Source organism: Coffea arabica, chromosome 6c (genome assembly GCF_036785885.1).
Source record: "Coffea arabica cultivar ET-39 chromosome 6c, Coffea Arabica ET-39 HiFi, whole genome shotgun sequence".
Taxonomy (NCBI): domain Eukaryota; kingdom Viridiplantae; phylum Streptophyta; class Magnoliopsida; order Gentianales; family Rubiaceae; genus Coffea; species Coffea arabica.
Window position 1 is genome coordinate 14,147,404 of NC_092320.1, and position 25,563 is coordinate 14,172,966.

The following is a 25,563-nucleotide window of genomic DNA, read 5'->3' on the forward strand; positions in this document are numbered from 1 at the left end:
TTAAGGAAGTTATTCATGTCCTTCTTTCTCTTTTATTTATCAGTCTTCTGTCCTGATCTCTTTGAAGTGGTCGATAAAGCAATAATTTAACGTCGAATACTAGCACAAAACCATCACATTTCACGATTAATTATCATATTGGGAAACAAGTTAAGGAAATACAAACATAATCTTATACTAAAAATCTACTGTAAATCATTACTATGATTATATTGAAATATCAACATAATTATATAAAAATCAATGATAAACCAAAATACTACACAGTGATGTGTTTGGATATAGAGTTACAAATAAGTCGAGTTGAGTCCAAATTTTTGCCTAATTGAACCAAGTTTCGATTTAATTTTACCAAACTCGAGTTCGATGAACTCTCAATGTAAAACTCGAGTTCGAATTCAATCTCAAATTCAAGTCAAGTTGAATTGAACTCAAATTCAATCTTAAAAAAATTGAAATAATTATTTTTATTTAAAAAAATAAAATAGTAAATTTTTTAATAAATAATAAAACATAGGGATACATATACGTAATTTTGTTATTAAGATAAAAAAAAAATATATATATATATATAATTGAGTTGGCTCACGAACTAACGAATTGAATATCTTTGAGTTTGAACTTAATTTGATCAACTTGAACTCGAGTTAAGTTTTGATTCGAACTACTCGTGATCAGCTTACGAGGACGAGTGGTTCAACTCGCATATAGCTCTATTTGGATATAAGTTTATTTGGAAAAAAAAATTTTGAAATAATAACGAAAGTAAGAATTTTCTAATCTTTTATAGTCTAAGTAGCACATAAGGTTGAGGTCATGAATGGTGCATGAGATGGTTCAGTTTTTTTTTTTAATAGAAATGTTAGAAATATTATTGATATAAAAAACAAACTATATAACTTGATCAAAGACCCATATTGATCTTTACAAGAGTGTCCTTAGACGTCGAGGATTCAAGTATTCCTTATCTTGTACTAACTTAGCAGCATAAGCACTGATCCTTCTACTTATCATATTACATTGGCAGTCTATCAAGCTAAATTAGCATTTCATAAGTAAAGATCTTAGCATTTGAATGTCTTCCAGATGAGCAAAAAGTATTATGTCTTGTGCTTTGTTCGTCCTCAAACAACGTATCAACTGAGGTGATGAAACTTGCACTTTCATTTCTTCTTGCCAGAGCTTCTCCCTGGCCTTGCATACTGTTAGTTTGATCGCTGCAGCATGAGATGGTTCAGTTGGTCAAGCAAAATCTTCGTGAAATGCGTGCTATTTGTTGGAACTTTTCCCGGCAGGGAATGGCGCAGTCTGCGGGAAGTGACCCGGTCTACATCGTTCATCCATCTTTGGGTTAATTCCTTATAACCCCTTGTACTTTTTCCTGTACCCAGTTGGCCCCTATTGTTTTGAATTGCATCATTGTTCTCATCATAATTGTTTTGGTGCCTTGACCTGTAATTGAGTTTTGGAACTTTAATAAAACTGTGTCTAATTAATTTACCAACCTAATTCCGATGATAAGGGGGGCTGTGTTAGGTGGTTTGAGAGAAAAAAAAATATAAGTGAAAAATCTCAAAATTTAACCCTTTTATTTACACTTAAAAAATAAAATAAAATAACCTAATTCTGATGATAAATTATAGGGATAATTGCATAAACCTCCCTTGAGGTTTCTGACATTTGCACTGACCTCCCCTGTAGTTTGAAAAATTACACTGACCTCCCCTGAGGTTACTAATCCTTTGCAAATTCAGTCCAAATGATTAAAATATTATTTTAGGAAGTGAAATTAGAATTTTTTTTTATCAAATTTGTCCTTTGTACTACATGTCCAATGAATGACAAAATACTACAAATCAATTAACAATTAATAAACTTTAAAGAGTATAGTTTATAGACAAATATGCATTACCTATTTAAAGTAATGGCTCTTTATGGGTATTTTACTTTCAAACATTTAATTTAATACAAATATTTAGGCTCAAATACATATTTGTATTTACTTTCAAATATTTAATTTTTGTTAAATACAACAACTACCAATCTCTCTTCCGTAAAAATATTAATATAACACCTTTTCAATTTTAGTTACAAATATTTATGTATTTAACATAAATTAAATGATTCAGAATAAAATACCCATAAAGAGCCAATACTTTACTCATGTAATGGATGAAAGTCATAAAGAATTAATACTTTATGGGTCATTTTAAAAAAATAATTTATATTAAATAAATAACCTAACGATTTTCTTTTTGCAAGAATATTACTGTAACACTTTTTGAATTTTACTAACAAACATTGATATATTTATCATAAATTAAATATTTGAAAGTAAAATATCCGTAAAAGGTCGGTACTTTAAATGAGTAATGCGTGTTTGTCTATAAAGAGTCGGTAACTATTTAAAGTACCGGTTCTTTAAGGGTATTTTACTTTCAAACATTTAATTTAATACAAATATTTACACTCAAATACATATTTGTATTTACTTTCAAATATTTAATTTTTTTAAATACAAAACCTACCAATTTCTCTTCCATAAAAATATTAATATAACACTTTTTCAATTTTAGTTACAAATATTTATGTTTTTAATATAAATTAAATGATTCAGAATAAAATGTACATAAAGAGCGAATACTTTACTCGTATAATGGATGAAAGTCATAAAAAATTAATACTTTATGGGTCATTTATTTTTTTTAAAAAAAATTAATTTATATAAATAAATTATCGATTTCCTTTTTGCAAGAATATTACTATAACAATTTTTGAATTTTACTTACAAATATTGATATATTTATCATAAATTAAATATTTGAAAGTAAAATACTCGTAAAGAGCTGGTAGTTTAAATGAGTAATGCGTGTTTGTCCATAAATTATACTCCTTAAAATTTATTAATTGTTAATTGATTTATAGTACTTTGTCATTCATTGGATATACAGCACAAAGGGCAAATCTGGTACAAATTTCTAATTTCACTCCCTAAAATAATATTTTAATCGTTTGGACTAAATTTGCAAAGGATTAGTAACCTAAGGGGAAGTCAGTGTAATTTTTTAAACCACATGAGAGGTTAGTGCAAATATTAGAAACCTCATGGGAGGTATCTGCAATTATCCCTAAATTATACTGGCCCGAGTAGGTCACATGCATGGCTTATGACTTAGAGAGCCCCAGTTGTCAACGTGGAAAGAAATGCTTGCCTTTCACAATTATGCTAACCAAACAAAATACCTAAAGAAATAAAATATCCCAAGTTTCTTCACCTCTTTTGATTAAACAAATAAAATAAGACCATCTTAATCTCACTTAATACTTAACCTAAAAGTTAATTCTCTAGGATGCAAAGATTTTTTTTTTTTTTGGAAGTGATATAGATCTACATCACTTGTACAGATGTACTAAAAATCTTAGTGTGTCAAAGAAAAATTGTTATGTTTTTTATGGATACATTTTTTAATGATATTTTTATTTCATATATATCAAATCGTTACAGTAATTTTTCTACAAAAAGTCCAGAAAAATGCAATTCAAACAAATGGAAATTAGCTTTATTTCTTTAAACAACTTGAATCTTTTTATATCTTTAGATTTATGTCCCATACGTTATAATAAGCACATTTTTGGCGTTGTCAACTTATAAAGGATCAATCCTCAAAACTAAATTTTCTTAACTAGATTTAAAGAGTATATGGTAAGAGTTAAAGAGTATATGGTAAGAGAACTATGGTAAGAGAAGTTTCCTGTATCCTAACTTGATCAAATTGACGATTACAACCCAACGCGAAGCGCCAAAACAACCAATTATTTGGGAAGTTGAGAATTTTCTCTCTATTTTTTTTTTAAAAAATTTTGGGTAAAGAAGAGCTTAGAAGGAAAAGAAAGTTACTCAATTCTAAGGCTAGTAGGGTTCCAAACGAATCAAATTGAAACTTTTAATTTGTCAGATTCAATTCAAACTTTTGGGTTCGAGTTTGTGTACGAGATTAAAAATTAAGATTGAGTTGGATTGAATCTAATACTCGATAAGCTCCGATTCCAAAACTCAAAATTATATTTTAATTTCTAAAATTACTTTACCAATAATATATATAATGAAATCCAATAATAAATGTATAATCTTATATAAAATATTTAAATAAAATATTAAATTTATTTGAGCATTATTAAGCCTTAAGGAGCCGAATCTATACAAATTCCGAATTCGATTCAACATTTCAATCGAATTTTACTTTTTATTCGAATTTGACGTCGAACTTCTCAAATTGGAAGGCAAACTATTTTTTAAAAGAGAAAATGACATGTTTCCTCTTCCATATTTTACAAAAAATATTCTTTGCATTTCTCACTTTTAAAACGAAGCAAATTTGTCCATGACATTTAAAATTTGTAAATATTACATTCCTGAACCCAACTTTCAATCTGAATCAAACCATCTAATAATTCAGTAATGAATTTCAGGGATAAAATTGATAAATCACTCGATCAACTTGATCACATTCACATTACATTTATTGAACCAAAAAAGGAAAAAATTGAAAAATTATAACATAAAAAGACCATTTTTTTTCTTAGAATAGTAGGGTTTCTTTTTTGGATAAATCTTTTTATGCACCATTAATATATACACTTGCGAGTCTTAAGTGTATACCATACATACAAAGTTTGGTATTTAAATTAAAATTAAAATGATGTGACAGGTATTTAGACCCGTCAGTGTATACAATGATAATGCAAGAAAGATTGATCATTCTTTTTTTTGTTATAATTTTTTATTTTTCCTTTTTGGATTAATTAAATGTCACTTGAATATCAAGTTAAATTAACCAAGTGATCTTCCAATTATACTATCGAAATTTGTAATTGGATTGTTAGGTGATTCAATTCATATTGAAAGTTGATTTCAGAATGCAATAGGTTCAATTTTTAAATATTAAAAATGAATTTATTTCGTTTTAAAATTGAGAAATTAAAAAAATAATTTTTTTTTTTGTAAAATGTATGAATCTGGTTATTTTCCCTTTTTAAAAGCTGATTCGTCGACGACCGTTGATTAGAATGGGCCACGGACTACTTTTGAGACTCGAGCTTCCCGAAGGCGAGGTTTTACCATCATTTGTTGGTTTTGTTATAAGTTCTCGTGGTACGCCGGGCGCCACAAACGTCAGGTCAACTAGCTCGCAGCGCTAAGACAATTATCGTGAATCATTGTCCTTGTAAAATGATGCCCGGCCCCGCGTTGTTTGGTAAGTCTCGTCCGTTTACAGGGAAACTTCTGCTATTATGCTTCCTTCTTTCTTCTTTTAAAGTAGGGATAATTTCAGAAACCTCCCCTGAGGTTTCTGACACTTTCACTGACATCCCCTGAGGTTCTCAAAATTTCACTTACCTCCCTTGCTTTTGATTTTGTGGTAACAATCCAGTCCAAATCAGATTAAAATATTATTTTCATGTGTGAGAAGGTATTTTTATTCCATAGCTACCCTTTGCAGAAGTTGTATTAGTAGAAGATTCAAAGAAGAATAAATGATTTGGACTAATTAGTAAAGTTGAGGAGGGGTAAGTGCAATACAAAAAATTGCATGCACCAGATGTGCCATGCAACAGTTATTTGGCAGATTTTGCAACGGCTAGTTGCAAATTGCAACGGCCAGAAGGTTTGCTGTTTCAGTAGCAATAGCATATAAAGCAAAGCAACTTAACTACCTCTGAGGTTTCAAGCTATTAACATTCTTTGCTACTAATTTGGAGTGATAACAAGTGCATTTGCTGTGCTACAATTAGAGCTCTGAGTAAAAAGTTTTAGCTGCAACCATGGCCTCTTCAAGCCATAGGGGAGAATCATGGAATTCACCTACATCTTTCTCCATTAAAAACAGGTTTTGCCGTTGTAATCGCAAAGCAACCGTAATGATATCAGAGAGTGAAAGGAATCCAGACAAGTTGTATTTCTATTGAGAAATTTCCAACTTTGTGATGAATTTTAAAAAAATTCTACAAAAGGGGTGATTTTGGGTTTAATTTCCGTCAGGGGGGTCTTCGCATTTGTGAATTTCACAAATGCGAGCTTACAAGAGCTCTCTTCTCAATTTTTTTTTTTCCTTTTTTAAGAGATAGGGAATTATTTCTAGGAAGCAAATGCGAGCTCTTATCTTTTTTATTTTGGTATTTTTTGAGAGGTAGGGAATTATTTGCAGAAAGCTTCTAATTTTTGTTTTAAAAAATGTTGCAAATATTTAAAATTTTGCAAATAGCTCGCATTTGTTGCATTTGACCTGCAAAAATTGTATTTAACTTTTTTGTTAGATTTCGCATTTATAAGTATGACTTGTAGAAAATTAGATTCAAATTTAGATGTATTAGGGTTTTAAAAATATTATATAAGTGATAAAAATTTTATAAATTGTAAAAATAAAATCAAACTGCTTGGATAATTAAATGTTATATTTGCATAAGAAATAATACAATAATCATAATAATGATAATACAATAATATTGGTGTAATAAAACTGCCATTAATTTAAATATTTACTTATAATGCCCAAAGAGCCTAATTACCAATTTTTTCTTCTCGCGCTCAAATATAACATTAACCCGCATGCGAGCTAACCTTGAAATAGAAAAAACACAGAATCCCGCTTGCGGGTTTCAGGAGTATTCGGATATTCTCATATGCACCTATGCAAATCGAACCAACCGGATATCTTATCCGTATCCCATTTTTTTAAATAAAAATCTTATAAATTTGAAAAATAAAATCAAATTTAGATGTATTAGGGTTTTAAAAATATTATATAAATCAAGTTTCTATTATTGTTGTTAAGCTTAATTAATCATATCAGATGCCATTATGTAACTAAACGGTAGTAATTAACCCCAACTACTTGGGATATATCTGTAATTTTGGCCCTGATGACGTCAGAAAAGGGGCCCAATTTTTTATCAAGGGAGGTAAGTGAAATTTTGAGAACCTCAGGGAATGTCAGTGAAAGTGTCAGAAACCTCAGGGGAGGTTTCTGAAATTATCCCTTTAAAGTAAGATGTCTTAAGTCGTACCAAATGAACTAGTTGTATTAACTGGTAGTCTGGTATTCGCCCGGAGGTCTTGCCCAAAATTCTCACCTTTTAATTCTTGAAAAATACATTGCAGAAAAGTTGGGTTCATGCAGAAGCCACTTCTTGTACCAGGTTTGCTCAATTCAACGCATACAAACTTGGTATTTAATTGTGATTGATACATGTTGTGTGTTCTTTCCTTGAACAAAAAGTTGATGAAGGGTGTTTGAGTGTGTATTTTGTGGTGTATTGTGTGGATTCTGGTTTGTTGGTTGTGTTCTAATGCTCAATTTACAAAGATACTTTTAAGGGTTGTAGAAGATTATTCAAGAGCTGGATGTTGACTTAATCTTGAAATTAAAACCTTTTCTCTAGAAACAGAGACACTATGATAGTAATTGGATTTTGACTTGATTATCGTGAAAAGTTGAAACTTTTTCAGATTGTTGTATCTTTGAACTTTGACTCAGTTAATTATTTAGACTTCACTTTTAAAAAAAAAAAAAACACCAATGGGATTGGGATCAGTCAGCATATTAGGTTTTCATGGGTTGTATGGGAGCCTAGGAGGTGGTATTACAGGCGCTGATGTTTGTTGAAACGCATGTATTTAGCGAGATGGAATTAACATTTGGTGGACATTGGTTAGCGGATCAGGCTGTTGTTTCTTAAACTTGAGGGATAGAAGTCTAAGATGGCAAACAACGTTTTGCTAACGTAATTGCCCATAAAACGCGCAAATGAATTGATTGTTGACTAACGACTCATGCCTTTTCATGTTTAGTCAATTTTGTGCCTTTATTATGTCTATCCAATTTGGAATTCCACATACTCTTCTTTATAGTTTTTGGGCCTCAATAATGCATAAGTGCAAAGCAGAAAAGGATAAAGCAAGAAAATATCGAATAAAAAGGAGAACTACCATTTCTTGAAGGTTTGTTCTTCATTCAGTGGTCATGAGAGGTAATTCTGAAATGGGAGCGGTAATTAGTATCTACTGTTTCCTTCAGCTTACAAATTCTGTAATAAGTTACACTATTTCATTGTCTTTCAGGTTACTTGATTTTACAACTACAACAGGCTCAATGATTTTTAATTGATTTTTTTTTCATCATCTGTCAGCTTGAATACTGTTGCACTCCACAGCTGCACCTCTGCTTACATGTAAAATTCATTCTTGAAAATCCAGAAAAATTTGAATTCCAATCCTCTCAACCCAAGAAGAGAACTTTAAAGTGCTATCAGCAGTATTTGAGGCAATATAGCTTTTGTGGCCCTGAAGCAGTGATTAAGGCATTATACTATGGCTTATCATTCTCAGTGAAGATAATACTTGGAATCATTATTAATTTGCCTTCAGTGTTCAATGTGTGCCATAATTTGATTCCTTTCATTTCCCTTTTTTCTTATTGAATCTGATCCTGCCCTTGTTTAAACATGTCGCTTCATTCTTTAGAAATATCTGCTTATGTGACATGATTATGGGACATTACTGATCAAGCAAATTGATCCTTTCTAGGGGAAGGAATGGAAGAGTCGCCTCCAAAAACACTGCCAAAATCCTTAAGGGACAGAATTTCTGCATACAAAGCCATGGCTTGGGAAGCATACAGAAGCAAACCGATCTCACATTGGATTCTACTGGTTTTGAGTAGTGCTGCTATGCTTGTGGCCTTCCCTGCTTCTAGTCTCCTTTCCCGTCTTTATTTTTCCAATGGAGGCAAGAGCAAATGGCTAATTTCGTGGGTGGCTGTTGCAGGGTGGCCTATTCCAGCTCTAATCTTAATTCCTACCTACTTCATTTTAGGAGTCTATCCTACTCCTTTAAATTTAAAACTTGTTGTGTCTTATATTGTGCTGGGCTTCTTGACTGGTGCCGACAATCTTATGTATGCATATGCCTATGCCTATCTGCCTGCATCAACTGCATCCCTATTGGCTTCAACAGTGCTGGTGTTTTCTTCACTCTTCGGGTATTTGCTTGTGAAAAACAAAATGAATGCTTCAATCATAAATGCCATAGTGATCATTACTGCTGGAATGGTCATCATTGCGCTGGATTCAGATTCGGACAGGTACGGATATATCACTGATTCTCAGTACATTATGGGATACGTGTGGGACATTCTGGGATCTGCTCTTCATGGGCTTATTTTTGCACTGTCGGAGTTGGTTTTCATAAAACTTCTAGGGAGAAGATCATTCCATGTCGTTTTAGAGCAACAAGTGATGGTTTCCCTATTCGGTTTCATCTTCACTACAATTGGTTGCATTGCGAACAAAGACTTCCCAGCAATGGCATCTGAGGCACGAAGATTCAAGGGTGGTAAAAGTGCTTATTACTTGGTTCTTACTTGGGGTGTAATCACTTTTCAGTTGGGGATTCTGGGAAGCACTGCTATTTTATTTCTGGCCTCCACTGTGTTTGCTGGAGTGCTGAACTCAATAAGAGTGCCGCTCACAAGCATTGCAGCAGTTATATTGTTGAAGGACCCCATGAGCGGCTTCAAGATTCTGTCTCTGATTATTACCTTCTGGGGATTCGCTTGCTACATTTACGGGAATCGTCCTGCCAGTAAAGAACCATCATGATCGATTGCCAAGTTTTGCACATAGATCCGAATAGTTTGTGCCAAGCAGTTATAGCATGATCCATTTCCTTGACAAGATTCAGCTCTAGGATTACCTTACTAGTACTGGGAACTCGTAATGTATAAAACTATACCTTATAATCGTTTTTACCATTGAAACGCCAACGATGAGCTTCAGTTTCTTAAAAGTATGCTAAATTTGGCTTATATGCAGTTGCCTCTTAACCCTTTTCATTCCCATTCAACATCAATGTCTCAAGGAGCTGGTAATTTTTTTGGAACTTGAACTGCTGCTCATAGAGCTCGAACAGCTTTATCTAGCGGAGATGTCAGGCTGTCTTCATTTTAAGGTTTGGGGCAAGTGCAATTGTGACTTTGGTTTTAAGGTTTGGGGCAAGTGCAATTGTGACTTTGGTGCTGTTGTTATACTTTTACACGCACACCAATTCGACAGACGAATGCAATTGTTCACGGAATCTGAAAGAAATACAATCACACCAATCCGACTGTACCAATGCCAACCAAACCTACCTCAATCCCCTTCAATCATATTAGCATAGCTTGTATGAATCAGCAACTATTATAGGAAATGGTCCAAATGTACGAGGAAGAAGAAATAAAGAGGATCTCCTGAGTGATTTTGCTGGTTAACGCATTTCACACTGGCGTTTGCTTGCATCTGATCGATCGCCTTTAGCGGACACGGGAAATTATAAAAGAGTGACCGACCCGGAAAGCACGAAGAGAGTTAAAAACGAAACACAGAAGAAAACCCGAGGAAAATTGCAATACTAGAAGCTTCACCAAGTGAATAAAAGCAAGGTACTCGAGCAGGCACCGCACATCTGCATCTCCGCAAATCACAAGAACAATGACCGGTCACGGACCATATCTCATTTTCTTATTAAAGTGGAATACAAACCAGCCAGATCTTGGAACAAAACAGATATTTCTTGTCAGAGAATTGGTGGCCGCTGAAGAAAGAGCAGCACAATAGAGCAGGCTCGCAAAATCTTGAAACTATATTAAGGCAAAACAGCAGATGGTACCATGTATATAGATATAAAAGCTATGATGAAAGTTAAAGTTTCCTCCCTAGAAGGATCAAGGCAGCAGTTTTGCATCTTTTATGTCTGTTACAAGTCCAAGAAAAGTTCAAATAAAACACTTCCAAGACCATCTAAACAGTTGTAGTTCTAATGAGCATCCAGAGAGTATATAGATTCCCTGTTAAACACATAGTTGCCTTTGCTACAGCTATTGGGTATGCTATAGCACTTATTAATTTTTGCCAATGTCCTTCACAGCACAGATTTGCTCCTCCCCCATTGCAGACATGACACTGACAACAAGATCTTTTCCTTCCTCAAACCCACCTTTAATCTGCATATAATGGAAACCACATTACTCTTAACCATTCCAAAATGAAAGAAACTGAAAAAAATGTACATAATACTGTACGCTACTTACCTGTGCAAGCAGAGTATCGTCAGTAGGAAGCCTCAGGTCATCTTTAGTACCTCCACTTTCAGTGAGAAGAGACACCTGCAAAACAAAATATTCAGTTACAGTTTTTAACAGAAACTGGGAAGATAGAATGGCTATTGGCAACAAAGCCACGCAAATCACGATGTCAACTTCAATGCTCAATATAACATGAAACCAACTTGTCCAGTTAAACAAGCAAAATCCCACAGGGCAGTAGTGTCTAAAGCAATAATAGATATCAGAAGATGCGATAAAGAAAATTTTCCACTAAATATTTTCCTTTGACTTTCATTGAAACAGTTCAAGTTAAGTTTCCTCTAAAACTGAGCAGCAGCTTTAGTAAAATAAACTTAAAAACAGAGATCAGTATTCTAGATTTTGTAAAATTTCAATGCTTAATATTACCTTGAATTTCAAATCTCCTCGCTTATGTTATAAATTTTTCTACCAACAGATGACAATTTTAAACACCCATTGCTAACTATTAGTAGGGAAACAGGGAAATTCACATCATTGAATACAAGAAATTTAGAACCGAAAAAACTGAAGATATCATGTGCTTTAGTCTCAACAAGTGCTGTTTATCAGATGGATGATGACCAAAGAAACCACAGGATTTCAAGATGAGACGATCACCCATATTGAAGTATTGTCATGTTTTGCTACTTATGTCATTAGCTGCTAACATTTCATTCAAACAAAATCAGTATAATTCAGTGTTCAGCAGAAAAAGATAAATGTCTTACAAAACCATCTTCAGAGATGTCAATGAGCTGATAATCACTACGATTAACATGGGGCACCTGAAACATGTCACGAGGAGAAAAATTAAAACCTTCACGTTCAACAAGTCACTTGTCACGCATGCATCAGAACAAAGTGATAGAAAGAAAAAATAAATCAATTTCATTACATCACAGTTGTGGGATGACGGAACAATATCTTCAAGCTTCTTGCCGCTGAAAATATCAATTCCCACAAAGTGGCACTTTGCATGTCCATGCTTCCCGGTTTTTGAAGTGGAGACCTCAACAACCTGTTAACAAAACAAAACAGGTAAAAGGACAAATAATGATGCACGAGAAAAGAAACAAATATTCTCCTAGCCCCTTACCTCTATTCTTGAACCCAGGTTTCTAATAAAATGACAGGATGATGTGGAGAGACCAGATTAGATCGGTAGAACAACTATACAATGTTACAAGGAATACATGATTTCACATTAAATTGTATCAGGAGTAGAGAGGAGTGCTAACAAATTACATATTTATTGCTTAAGTCAAATGCAAAGGGGAGCTCCAAGATAGCCACAATAAGCTGATCAAGCAACCAAGAAGAGGCCCTCAGAGACATACACAAGTGAACAAGCCAAAGCAAGACACTAGATCTAATCAGATAAGATTAACCGGTTTTCCAATTTGAGCACTTCCAACATACACCATATAATAAAACAGATAGAGAAGACAGCATCACTTAACCTAAGAACACCGTATAGCAGCACAAACACGAAAAAAAAAAAAAAAAGGTCAAACCCTAATATTTGGAATGACCTGTTTTGCTGAACTGCTGTGTTAAGTGTATCATAGTCTCAATAAGGCTAAGGAATGATGTCCATATCAACATTTTCGAAAGCTGTTTAAAACATTGAAAAGCCAAAACAGCTTATAAAAAGCACCCACAAGAGCTCTTTATGGTAGTCAGCTTTTCAAATTCAGCTTATGATGCCTAAAAGCAATTTCAAAAGCAAATGAAAGGGCCTCACAACATTCTTGGCTATGAAAAGTTACAACCAACTAATTAACAGACACTTAGGACCAACGAAGTTTCTTGGTGCTTCTGAACTTCTGTTATTACAGATATTTCAACTACTTTATTGGCTTCTCAGATTGCACCATAGACCAGTGGATGAATTAAAACCAATTAATGTGTCACTGACCCAAAAAAAAAAGTAAACTAAAACATAAGTATCAATAAATAGAAATTGAAGACCTGAACTGGGAAAGAATGAAAAGCCCAGTTTAATGATGTCCAATCAGCACTAATTAACAAATTCATGATCACGTATTTCTAAGTGTATAATTTATGATATCAGGGCACCCTTTTGGTTCAAAATTTGAAAAGAGGCCAAGCTACTAATTGTTATGTTCTTTTAATTAATAATAACGAAAAGATGGTCAACTGGATCTGGTAGCATCAAAACGGAATTTTCAACAAATAACATATACACGAAGTTTTACTTGATGCCAACATATTTCCTCGTATCCACACACAGAAAGACACACACGAAAATAAATAACTTAATCGATGGTAGGATTTGATAGGGTAAAAACCCATCAAGATCCGGGCATAAGAACAAAAACCCAGTTCAAATTCAACACGACAAACTAGGGAAAACCCATGAATTCAGCAAAAAATCCAATCTAGACATGGAATTCCAATAAGAAAAAGTAAAGAGGATGCAATTAGACCTTGCAAGGCCTGGCCTTGATGACGATGTAGCCATTCTTACGAATGGTACCAGCTTGCTGGGGGAAGGTCTTGGAGGCTCCGGCGTCAGCCTTGGACTCGAAGTGGTGCTCGTCGTCCGACATCTTCTCTCTTTCTCTCTGTATCGAACAGTCTCTTTTTTATCTCTTTTGTTGTCTCTCTCCAAAGCCTAAGGAGGAAGATATGAGGCAAGGGGCGGAAAACGTGACGCACAAAGGCTGACTATAATATGGAAAAAAAAAATGGTTAGGGAATCCATTTTCGCACCTTTTTCTTTTTCTTTTTTTTAATTCTTTTGTCTTTTTCGGAAGGCAATTAAACTTTTCCTACTCTACGGGTACACGAAATCCCTATATTACTTGTCTTTATCTCTTTCTCTTTTTTTTGTATTCTGAAAAAAGTTGATTTTTACTAAAATCTAAATAAAGTAATTCGTTTTCCAAGTTTTATATAAGGGATAATATTAGAAACCTTCCCTCGGGTCTTTTTTAATATCACTTAATACCCCCTAAGATTTTAAGAATAAGGATAATTTTAAAAACCTCTCATGAGATTTCTTACTCAACTCTTTTGAAGTTTTTAAAATCTCACTTATCTCTCTTGAATTGACATTTCTTATAATATTTTAAGTTTTTTAACCCCTTTGGAAGAAATACAAGAAAGATAAAATTTTTGTTCTAATACTACCCTTATGTTATCATACTTATAAAATTTATAACCCCTTTGGAAGAAATACAAGAAAGATAAAATTTGTGTTCCAATACTATCCTTATGTTATCCTACTTATGAAATTTATAACAAGAATAAAAAATAAAATAAGATTAAATTTTTATAAGATGTAAATATTTTGACATAAACTATTTATTTTAGTTGTATTGGAACAAAAGCAAAATTTATATCTTGAAAAATTCACGTGTATAAAGAGATTATTTTAGTTTTCAATACAACTTAAACTACACTATGAATTAAAACATATTTTCCCAAAAAAATATCTTGAATTCCTTAATTGTAACTTAACTGTGCACGAAATTTTTTTAAGTATTAATTATTCACCAAAATCCACCTAAGTGTTTGATCTTGATTAGATTTAATTTATCCACGTCCTTTGCTAACCTGCCACGATCCCAATGTAAAGAAAGATGAACCATTATTAGCTAGTAATTTATTTTTTTAATTTACATTTTTGGTTTTGAAAATTTATCGTGTTTTGGATTTTTGGTTAAATAGTTATTAAGAGCAAAGATAATGTTGTCAATTTGTGACATTTGATAGAAATATTTAGTCTTGTCAAATTGACAAAGAAGGTAAATGAGATTTTAAAAACTCCAGCAGGAGAGTTGAGTGATATTTTAACAAACCTCATAGGAGGTTTCTGAAATTATCCCTTAAAAAAATCCCTAATTTGTAAATCTCTGGTTTTTCCATTTTTTCTTCCCTATTGGGAAGTCCTAAATTCTTCGAGTTCAATATTGTTTCTATTTGATAATTATTATGGATTTGGATTTGGAGTCTTAGAAGTTAGGATAGGATACGTAATTTAAGCTGATGGTGCTATCTAATAATCGAGTGATAAATAGTCATTGGATAAGCAATCACGAGGTTTTTATTTTTTAGGTTAAATGTACTAAACCCTCTTTAATTCTGCACCGATTTGCAGTTTATCTCCTGAAGCCTTTTTATTGGCATTTTAATCCCTTAAATTGGTTCTCAACGTAAGAGACATAGGAAATAAAGAAGGAAATGAAAGAAAAAATAAGAAAAAGATGAGAGAAAAAAAAAGAAAATAATCAAGATAAAAGAGATATAGTTATTTTCACGGCTTAAAGCTGATAAAAAAACATATAAATTATCGAAAAAAAATGGGTTAAAGTCAATGATTATTTTATGGCCCAGGTAGTGGATGGTGATATCTATAGTACACTCCCCTTTAACAAGCAGCTATCACTGAAATATCAATAAACAGTGGTTGATAAAGGAATCTTGATGATAATTTCTAGCATCAGTAGAAACTCGAGCCATGGTGGCAGTTATATTAATATCTTCTTTCAATGGACCTATGGGGTTCCATTGCAAAGTCAAACTGAGAACAACATGTTACATTAATATCAAGGCTCAAATTATCTTGTGAATCATCTCGGGAATTTGTCTTGTAATAACATCAACAAAGATTCAATAATGCACCGCACCGTCACAAAGAGGAAAGGGAGGATATCAACAAATACTACGTAATTGATTTAATTGGTAGGAATAGATCATTTTCTCGTAAAAAGGCCGTGCATGAATGCATTCGAATCCTATTATTGACGTGAAAATTGCGTCGATAAATAATTTATACGATCTCAGATAAAGAATCTATGATATTGAAAGTATGTTTTAATCTATGGAGATGGTCGAAATTAAGTCCATCTAAATTTTTTCTCATTAAAAAAAAAGTTGGGTATCATTTTTATTCTTTGGAAAGGGTATTCAGGTACTGTGGGAACTTTTAATTTTGGTGTGTGAAGCCAGACATTTTGGAATTTTCAATAAAACAAAGATTAACTTATCATCTATATTGTTAGTCAAGCTAGGCCAACCTTAAAGAATTTCTTATTGGTAGCCGTGGAGGAGCAAGATGCCATCAGATAAAGACAGCCAAATTCAGGAATTATTCCACCTTTGGGTGCACGACCGCGAAGCCCCTGCACTTTATTTTACCAATCGCGAATGGTCGCCCTACACCTATTCTAGTCTATTCGAAGGAGATGGATTTAACTAGACTTACTGGAGAACTGATTATTGGATTAATCACAAAAATTGAGCCATCATTAAATCAGACGGGTGCACTATGCATCTGTATGAATTTAAATTACTTAAAATAACAAATCACATATAGTGACAATTGATGAGAGATAAGGTTTGAACTCTTGATTTTTTGCCCCATCATGATCTATTTGAGCCCTTCATTTTAGTGTAGACCTACACTAAAATAGAAGTAGGGTATACAAGTATCGATTGACAGAAAAAAAAAAAAGAAAAAAAAAAAGACCTCCCATCCCACCAAATCCTAAAGGCTATATGTACACTCGATCGCTTGCTTTTTATTGTTTATTCTGCTCTCTCAATTACAACCGTACAATCTATAAAGGATTCCTTGCCTCCTTGGAAAATTTACAACTCCTGCACTTTTTTATAAGCTTTAGTATTGTAGCAGTTCTTATTAGTGACTGGGTCACAAGAAAAAAAAAAGTGGCTACTTAAATGCATAGAGGGACAATTTATGGCTAAGAAAAATTTTACTCCAAACAACATTCAATTTACTATATGATAGACACAAATTAAGTGATATCTCACCTTATTTTATTTTTGGGATTCTCATTTATATATCTGTGATTTAGACATATCATGATTTTTAATCACTTTTTATATGTCAACTCTTATGACTATTTGTGCTCATTAAAACTTTGTGAATAGATCTTACATTGTTTCATTTTTTTAGAGCGCGTTTGTTCATTTTTTTTTTTTTTTTGCACACCATTATATTATTTAAACGCTATCTTAAGTAAGTATTACTTTAAAAAAAAAAAAAAGAGAGAGAGAGAGAGAGAGAGAGAGAGAGAGACTCTCTTAACGGGAACGACAGAGCACTCGTTAACCACGCGCTTCAAAAAATGGAGCTCAAATCATCAAAACATTTTGGAATTACCAGCTGGATAGCAGAATGTCTGGCACGTACGCCTGAGCCAGCCGACCAGCTTTTTTCCATGCGTAGTTGGACCTGGACCGACGGAGTGCTACTTCAGTCGGCGTTAACCGCCATCTTTGAGTCTTATCGTCGTTGGACGGTGCAGATGATAACTCAAAAAATGATTTACGTGACAAGGCATGTATATATGTATACTTTCAATATACATATATATATATCTAGGCATGAGTTATTTCCTGTTTCCTTTACAATCAACCAAAGATCTCACAAAACCAGCTTGCTTGTCCTCCTATGAAAATAATTGGCTTACTTCAGTGGCTGCCTTTATTATATGGGTCTTTGACAGGCTGTATCTCGACTCTCCTTCAGTTCAGCATATCTTCCGGACAAAAGGAAGAGACAACTGTTTGACCAAGATTTGATAGAAGAAACCAGTGTGACCTCTGAAAAGATTAAAACGAGCATCTGGCCGACCCTTGTCAGGTGAGAAATACTTGCCGGAGAGAATGCCCAAAGCTAAAGGACTGTATACTAACAGACGAACCCTAAATATAAAATTTTGTTTTGTTTTTGTTGGTGGGGGGGGGGGGGGGGTCAGTGCAGGAAAATGCCAGCATCAGAATAATTTATTAGACGATCATATGCATATATAAGCATGAAGGAAAGTTCTTCCACTGGAATACAGAATAAGAAGGCCAACAGAAAACTAGATAAGAGTAGTTTCCTCTGTTCTATTTCTGGTTGGTGTAGTGCATATCTGATGAAAACTTCAAAGAAGATGTTTTCACAAAGACCATCACATTTAAGCCAAGAAACTTAACTCCTTTCATATATTTGAAGTATAAACTCTTTTACAGGTTATGTTCTCCTTCCACTTAAACATTCACAAAATCTCTATAACTGCCATATACCCAAAACCTCAAGAAGATGCACGAAGCCAGTAATTGTGAATACAACAGACAAAAATTAAGACCATGAAAAAGTCAAGTACAGCATGAATAAGTGTGGTTCATGGAAACAAGATGGTCAAAAGGTACAAGTATGACGAATGATAACTTGCCAGAAGATACACTAAGTGAAAGAGGTAAACTGAAGCAAATAAATGCGGCTTGAAAGACAAGAGGCTTCAGGTTTGGAATTTAGACAAAAAAGAAACAACCATTGATGTGTGGCTAAACCAAGAATGAAGAGTGACATACATATTTATCACAACGCAAATGTAATGAACTCGTAGCAGAAGGCAGTTAAACATGTTGACAGTACAGCATATAACCTAATTAACTGAATATTGAAATACATACTTCAAAGGATATTAGCGAGCAATCACTTTCTCACTAATTTTTGGAGCTTCCTAGTGGATGGAAGGAGTCTTCCCAGTATAAGTGAGGCTTAACTCAGTTGTGCAGATCATACACACATTCAGTACGAAGGGGTACCTCTCATGGTGACAGCATTCAGCCATCCCAAAATCAAAGTTCCGGCAAAGCAAGTTGTACGCATTCTGAAAACAGGGAAGTGAATCATATATTAGCTTCACATACATAGGGCCAACTAAAGTACAGAGATGAACGCACATGCAAGAATAGACAGCAAAACAAACTCAAATTACTCAATTATCTAAAGAAGCCATCTTGAAAAAAAAGCCCCGCCAGAGCAAGTTGCACAAGTTCTGAAAGTAGGGAGGTGAATCATACCACAAGCATAGGCTGCACTAAAATACAGAGACAAGCAAACACATGCAAGCATAGACAACAAAACAAACTCATCTTACTCAATTCTCAAAAGGAAGCTACCCATACAACACCTGCAAAGATACTATCCTTGGATAGTGAGGTTCCTTTTGGGCAATTTCCAGAAACTTCATGACTCCATACGGAGTCTCATTGCTTAGTCCGATGTATCTGATCTACAATAACAGTCAACATTCTGTAACAGGAATATATCACCCTAAAGCAATAAGTTGACTACGAGCTGAACTTTTAGGTCATCTTTACTAACCTTACCAGCATCAACAGCTCTGCCTAAAGCATCAAGTTGTTCATCAAAACTTATATGTGAAATATAACGGCCAGGATCATAGTCAGTTTCTCCAAACATTGGAACATAACTGCAAGAAATCCCAGCGGACATCATCCACGAAAACAAACTTTTTTTTTTTTGTTCTGTATCATAATTTTCTGCAGGGGACAATATGTGGGATTACTTCAGTTAGATTTGCAAAGGACAGTTACACATTTTTAGTACGTCAGCTTATTATTCTGGAAACAGAATTTGTCCTAATGGTTACCCATTTGCCACATAGTATCTATACAGAAAAGGTCAGGTCAATGTACAAACCGATCAGGCCAGTGGATTTGATACAAGTCTATGTAATCAGTTTGAACACGCAACAAACTGCAAGAATTTTTGCAATCCTGTCAGAGATTATTTCAACAAAATCATCTTGAAAACAAAAACATACAAGCCCTGCAGTTAAGAACTGCTACCTCAAACACACACTGACACTAGAGACATACAATCTCTGAATGCCAGTGTAATGATGTAAGTGTAGAACTAGACCCAGCAGACGACAACATTAGCACCACTAGGCACTCAAGATATAGGTTTACCCCATGAGAGCAGAGGGCTACAAACGAATAACTCAACCTATTCTCTAGGGCTTCTGTTATATATATATATATATATATATATATAATGCAGCATATTTTATACGCCAATAAATGTAAGTAATATACAAGGAGGTGAGATTGCGAAATGGCTCAAGCACAAGATGTCGAGTTGAAGTATCAAATAACACAATGATTAACGCGCAAAGGTGAACTGATCAATGTATCAGCCCACTATATCTGCTTTTGAACAAGTCACCTAGGAAGGCTCTGTTTTGTCAGGCGCTGACCAGAACAAAACTGAAATTGTCAAAGGGAGGCTTCCCTTCTCAACCTTAACTGGATCAGCGAAATAGTGTAATACCAAAAATTCAATCAATAACGCAAGTTCAGAATCCATCCTCAATCCTTCTGGATCATGAAGCAAACTCCAAGACTATATATATGACACAATCCAAAGGAAATAAAACCCCACAAAAAACAAGAAACCGTTGGCTATAACAGTTTCATCAAAAGCTCCATTTTCTATATATTGGAAACCACAAGAGAATTAGCCAGAAACAAAAACATAATGGGATCAGCTACCATGAAAGCTGCTAGTAGTAGCATTTTTTGCACTTGTCTCTTTTCCATGATCATCAGCTTCAGCTCTAGCTATGCTAGCCCTTCATACTCCTCATGGAATCTTTCTTAACTTACAATATGAAGGAACAGATGGGACGCACAATAGAGTCATTCTCTGTTGCATTACAAGTCCTTGTACTTACCAATGCACAACTCAGAGCTCCATCTCCCCCTCTTTCTGAAAGCAGCTTGAAAGTGACAATTGTCATATCTTCGGCCTGTCCCTCTGTTTCGTATTCAAAAAGCATTACAGCAAAGTAATCATTTCCTAAATCAACAAGATCAACAGGTACTCCATTTGGTATGCCATCCAATATAAGTGGCATATGTACCACTTTCTCATCACAAATTTGATAGGCACAGACAGGAGGATGGAAGGCAGACATAATGCACAACAAGATATTGTCTTTATATAGGATGGCTTTTTTCTCAAAAAGAAATGGAGGACCGCAACCATCTAGGTGTCGCACATAACGTTCGGGAGGTTGAATCGGGAAATCAGAAAATAACTCGCAAGCCTCCCACTCCCACTGCACAGTGTCAAAAGCACACGCGTATTCCCCAGTCGAAACACACAACCTTGAACCAATCACTACATATGAATAGAAGCCCCTAAACCTATTGGAGTAACTACCTTTTTTGAGAAAAGGAGGAATCGGCAGATCAGCCCACCTATCCTCTGAAGGATAATAAACCTCAAAGCCGATGTCAATTATATCAGGAGATCCATAGCTGGGCCGGGGACCAGATAGAACATAGATGCGACCATCAATTTCCTCTATAAGAGGGAAATACTTTGCCCCATGCATTGGACACTTAATCTCTGCTCGAGAGTTTTCTAGAGGAGTTGAGAGAGAGATGCAACTGAACTCTCGGGGCAACCTTCCTGGCTCATACAAGTGCCTCTCGTCATCATCGGCCTTCACACCACCAACAGCATAGACCAAACCTCCAGTATGAATCAAACTCATAGCAAAGTAATTTGGGGTGCATCCCTCAGATGCATCCTTTATCTCACGCCAGACAAACTCCTCTTTCGGTTTAAGCCTGCTTGAAGAATGGTGAATCAATTTCCGAATTGGAAAAGACTTGAAAGAATAAACCATTGGATCCGCATAACCATCCACTTGCGTTAAGCACACCACGAGGTTTCCTGTTGTTTTCCTTTCATGCTTTCCAAAAATACGGCTGAAGGACAGTCTCCCAATTCTCCCTTTCTCTGTTGTTCGCGACATGCTTAATCTGAGCAAAAGAAATCAATTTAGCAACAGAAGAATGAGTGACGCAACAGCCAAATTGAAGCTGTACAAAAGAATAACCGTGAATGAAAAACCAAAAAACGAATAATACAATTTGTTCTTTCACTTTCTGCATCAGACACGCCCAAATTTCAACCCCAAAAAGAAAAAATGAATGTCATCCAGGTCAAGGCATCGAACAAATATGCTCACACAGGAAGGCCAGCAGTTGCACAAATCTAAGAAGATCTTGTCATGAAGTCAATTAAAGGCGTGAAGTCAGAAGGAGGGTAGGCGTGAAATCGGAAGAAGAAACAAGCAAAGCGTGATTCCAAAAACCACGCTTTTGCTGGGAATTAGTTCTGCAACAAACGCACAAGCAACAAACTTTCAAATGGATGAAACAGATTCTCAGCCACTTGGCCACGTGGGCGAATATGATTGGAAGGTTTGGAAGTTAGTTATTAGCTGATAGTTTATATAGTGAATGTAATAGGGGGCAGAATTCTTGTGTAATTTCAACAGAATTGAGCTGAACCTCATTCTGATTCCCTTTTTTCCCAAATTCCTTCATTTCTGTTCATCTTCTCAACTTTCCCGCCCTTTTCTGTAATTCTTCATTCATCAATAAAATAACTTCTGAGTTATCTTCCAGCTTACCCCCATTGTTTAATTGATTGTTTATCAAGTTTGTTTACCAATTTCTGTTATCACATTGGCAATTCCTTATAGCTCAGTCTGGCACCATGACAGATCTAGATGAAACGACTCTCCCTAACTCTAATAACTCCCTCTTGGACGAAAATATCATTTATCATTTATCAGTTGCGATTTGCAAGATAAGGATCTTAAAGTCCGGTAAGATCTCAAATAAAAAGGAAAAAAAATAAAAACGGAATAAAAAAACCAAAAACAAAACTGCAATCAAAATAACCATCAATATGAAAGAACATAAAAACAAAGGGATACACTTTGGTTTTCTTCATCAGGCCAGCCCAGACTTCAATCAAAAGTAAACAATAATAACAAAATAAAACAGAATAAAGTAGACTACTTCGCCTGTAAAAGCTCAAATACGAAGACAGAAAGGCCAAAAAAAAAGAAGCGAACAAAAGCGAATAACCAAGCATTCACCGTTTGCTCTGTGATCTTCTAAAACAGAAGCTTATTAGGAGCTATGTAAGCAGTAAGAAGATGTTAGATATGAAAATGCCTCTAGCAAAAGCGCTCGAGTTAGAACAGAGGAAAAAAGGGCGACGGCTAGATGTGAAAATATCTCTTGCAAAGCCTTTGCTGGAGTTGGACAGCAGAAGAGGGAGACGATTGCTTATTCTAAGATTTGATGACGCCCTAATTTTGGGCTGGCCGAGAGCCTTCTTTTGTTTTAATCATTTAATCCACCGCCACCTCTAGGCCTCGGATCCAGATTGGAATTAATAAATTCAGATTCGGAGCTGTTATACTATACCCGCTCCAGATTTGGCCTGGATATCGGAAAGACATTTTATTAGAGGCCGCTTGGTTTGAGGGGTTTGGCATGTGGAACGACAATAATTCCAATATTTAGTGATTGGTACAATGTAATGGCAATTGAAATATTGGAATCATGCCCAATTCATGATTCCCGACTAAATTGGGAGGAATCACTCAAAACCCTCAACTCATTTCCAAGAGTGAATAAATTCGGAGACCACATGGACTGCAACCTCCTCCTCTTCCTCCTCCGCCTACCACGTCTTCCCTCTTCCCCCCACAGCCCACCAAAAGCCTTGCTCCTCCACTCCCTCCGGTGACCCCTACTGGGATGCCATCCGTCGCGCCTACTCCGCTTCCCCTTCCTCCACCCTCTCCCTCTCCCTCTCCGACCTCCGCTTCCTCCACTACCTCGGCTCCGCCGACATCGGGTCCATCTACCTCGCTGAGATCAAAGCTCCCGAGCCCCCTCCTACTCCTCCTTCGCTAAATTCCTCTTTCACTATCAAATCGTCCGTCTCAGCAAGCATCCCAACCTCTCTCTTCTCCTTGTGAAAAGCAAAACTGATGTTTAATGGCAAGAAGGCTGGTGGCCATAGGTGGATTGCAGTTGTGCTTGCAAACAGATTTCAAAGGATTGGGATGGAATTCACCATTTCATTTTGGGATTTGTTTTTGAATTGTTTAATTAAAGTTCCATTTGCCAATTTCAGAACAACGAAAAATAAATAGACACCATGTGCCAAATCTTCTATTTCAGACATGGATTTTTGATTGATAATTGCAAAATGAAGCACAAAAGAAGAAGTTTTGATTGGTGGTGGTTTGGTAAAGTTAGCGGTGGGGAGGCATTGAGTCAAGAAGACAAAAAGTCCAAAGGAGAAAAAAAAGAAGCAAAAATAAATTTTAATACCCATCCCACACCAAGCATTGCCCGTGGGAATAGCACCAATTCAAACCCATACTGATTTTCTATCCATTATTCCATTTCTCTTTCCAATTCCAAAGCATGAACCAAGCGCCCCCTTACTCTTTTTCCCGGAATCGGATTAGATGGATCTTAGATTCGAGTCGGGCCTATCCTAAAAAAGACCCGTCAAAAGCCTATTTTTGGGTTTGGTGTGTTTGACTATTTGGATAATAGTCAGAAAAGTAAATTTGGATATTATATTAATAAATATATATATTTTAAATTATTAATCAATTTATATTCGAGTTCGAAAGTCGGATATGGGTCAGAATACCACATTCCGTATCCGCCCTGTTTTTTGTTTGACAAAACAGATCCGGGTCCGAGTCTGAGTCTCGGAATTATATCCCTATCCGTATCCGAAATAATTTGACGGATCTGGTCCGGGTCTAGATCTGTTGATAAGCCTTGACACCACCACCGCCACAACCTCTTGTTTGGGCTGTGTGTTCGGGTGCCACTTTTAGCGAACAAGGGAACTTGCTAAGGTCCATACAGCTGCCAACACAAGTTGGCTCAATGTTTGGGCTTGTGTTTGGGTACTACTTTTAGAGAACTAGAGAACTTGCTAAAGTTCATACAGCCACTAATACAAGTTGGTTCAGTGGTAAAAACGGAACACTTCTTCACAAAAGATCGTATGTTCGAATTTTCTGCTATGTGAGGGTTATGTTGGTTGGTGATCTGAAAGTATCTCTGCAAGTGACCTAAACCTATGGCTCCGAAAGCTTGTCGTCCCGTGGTGATGATCGAAACCGAACTCATCCAAACTTTTAATTGCCATAAAAAATGTCTTACATAGGGATGGCAACGGGGGCGGAGACCCATTTTAAATGGGACGGGAAGCGAGAAACGATACCCCCGCCCCATTCTCAGCTTTAATTTATTAATATAAATAAATGTAATATATTATATAATCTAATAATAACATACTTAAAATATTTGACAACTAAATATTACCTTCACCAACAACATCCTTCACTAATATTTTATCAAAAACCTTTCTTGCCTCATCAAGAAGTCTAGAATTCCCATACCTGGAAGGCATAAAATTCCTAGACTCCAACTTCTTTACAAGCATCTCACCAATCAAATTATGAAATAAAGATGTTAGGACATTGATTTGGAGGTGCCAAATTCCTAGTTGATATTTGGCACAAGCATGTTACGTTCTCTATGAGTATTCCCAAATATTATCTATACAATCTAATTGAGACTCTTAATTTTCCGTGTTTTATCTCAACACTTTTCTTGTTTCTTGTTTCATTTTTCACTTTTTTCAGTTTCATATTTTATTTTATTTTTTAAATTTAAATTTGATCTATTGAATAAATAT

At 35.1% G+C, this 25,563-nt stretch overlaps 3 protein-coding genes across 4 annotated transcripts; 1 reads left to right on the top strand and 2 right to left on the bottom strand.

Moving 5' to 3' along the window:
* The first annotated feature begins 7,062 nt into the window (after positions 1-7,062).
* On the top strand, positions 7,063-9,863 carry LOC113697474 (probable purine permease 5). 2 transcript variants are annotated; one of them, XM_027217109.2, is made up of 2 exons: positions 7,063-7,197; positions 8,585-9,863. In XM_027217109.2, exons 1-2 carry the CDS (start codon positions 7,173-7,175, stop codon positions 9,655-9,657), a joined length of 1,098 nt encoding a protein of 365 aa, XP_027072910.2. In that variant the 5' UTR covers positions 7,063-7,172; the 3' UTR covers positions 9,658-9,863. The 2 variants fall into 2 exon arrangements, with proteins under 2 accessions (XP_027072910.2, XP_071909128.1); XM_072053027.1 differs by lacking the exon at positions 7,063-7,197 and adding an exon at positions 7,897-8,028.
* An 818-nt stretch (positions 9,864-10,681) lies between these two features.
* Positions 10,682-13,839, bottom strand: LOC140008494 (eukaryotic translation initiation factor 5A-4). Its single transcript, XM_072053029.1, has 5 exons — positions 13,613-13,839; positions 12,058-12,180; positions 11,891-11,947; positions 11,127-11,201; positions 10,682-11,039 (listed from the first exon to the last, which is right to left on the bottom strand). Exons 1-5 carry the CDS (start codon positions 13,733-13,735, stop codon positions 10,938-10,940), a joined length of 480 nt encoding a protein of 159 aa, XP_071909130.1. The 5' UTR covers positions 13,736-13,839; the 3' UTR covers positions 10,682-10,937.
* Positions 13,840-17,873: 4,034 nt separating this feature from the next.
* On the bottom strand, positions 17,874-24,193 carry LOC140008495 (uncharacterized). The gene is made up of 3 exons (XM_072053030.1): positions 22,919-24,193; positions 20,690-21,788; positions 17,874-18,817 (listed from the first exon to the last, which is right to left on the bottom strand). The coding sequence occupies exons 2-3, from the start codon at positions 21,779-21,781 to the stop codon at positions 18,668-18,670; spliced, it is 1,242 nt and encodes a 413-aa protein (XP_071909131.1). The 5' UTR covers positions 21,782-21,788; positions 22,919-24,193; the 3' UTR covers positions 17,874-18,667.
* Positions 24,194-25,563: the final 1,370 nt, after the last annotated feature.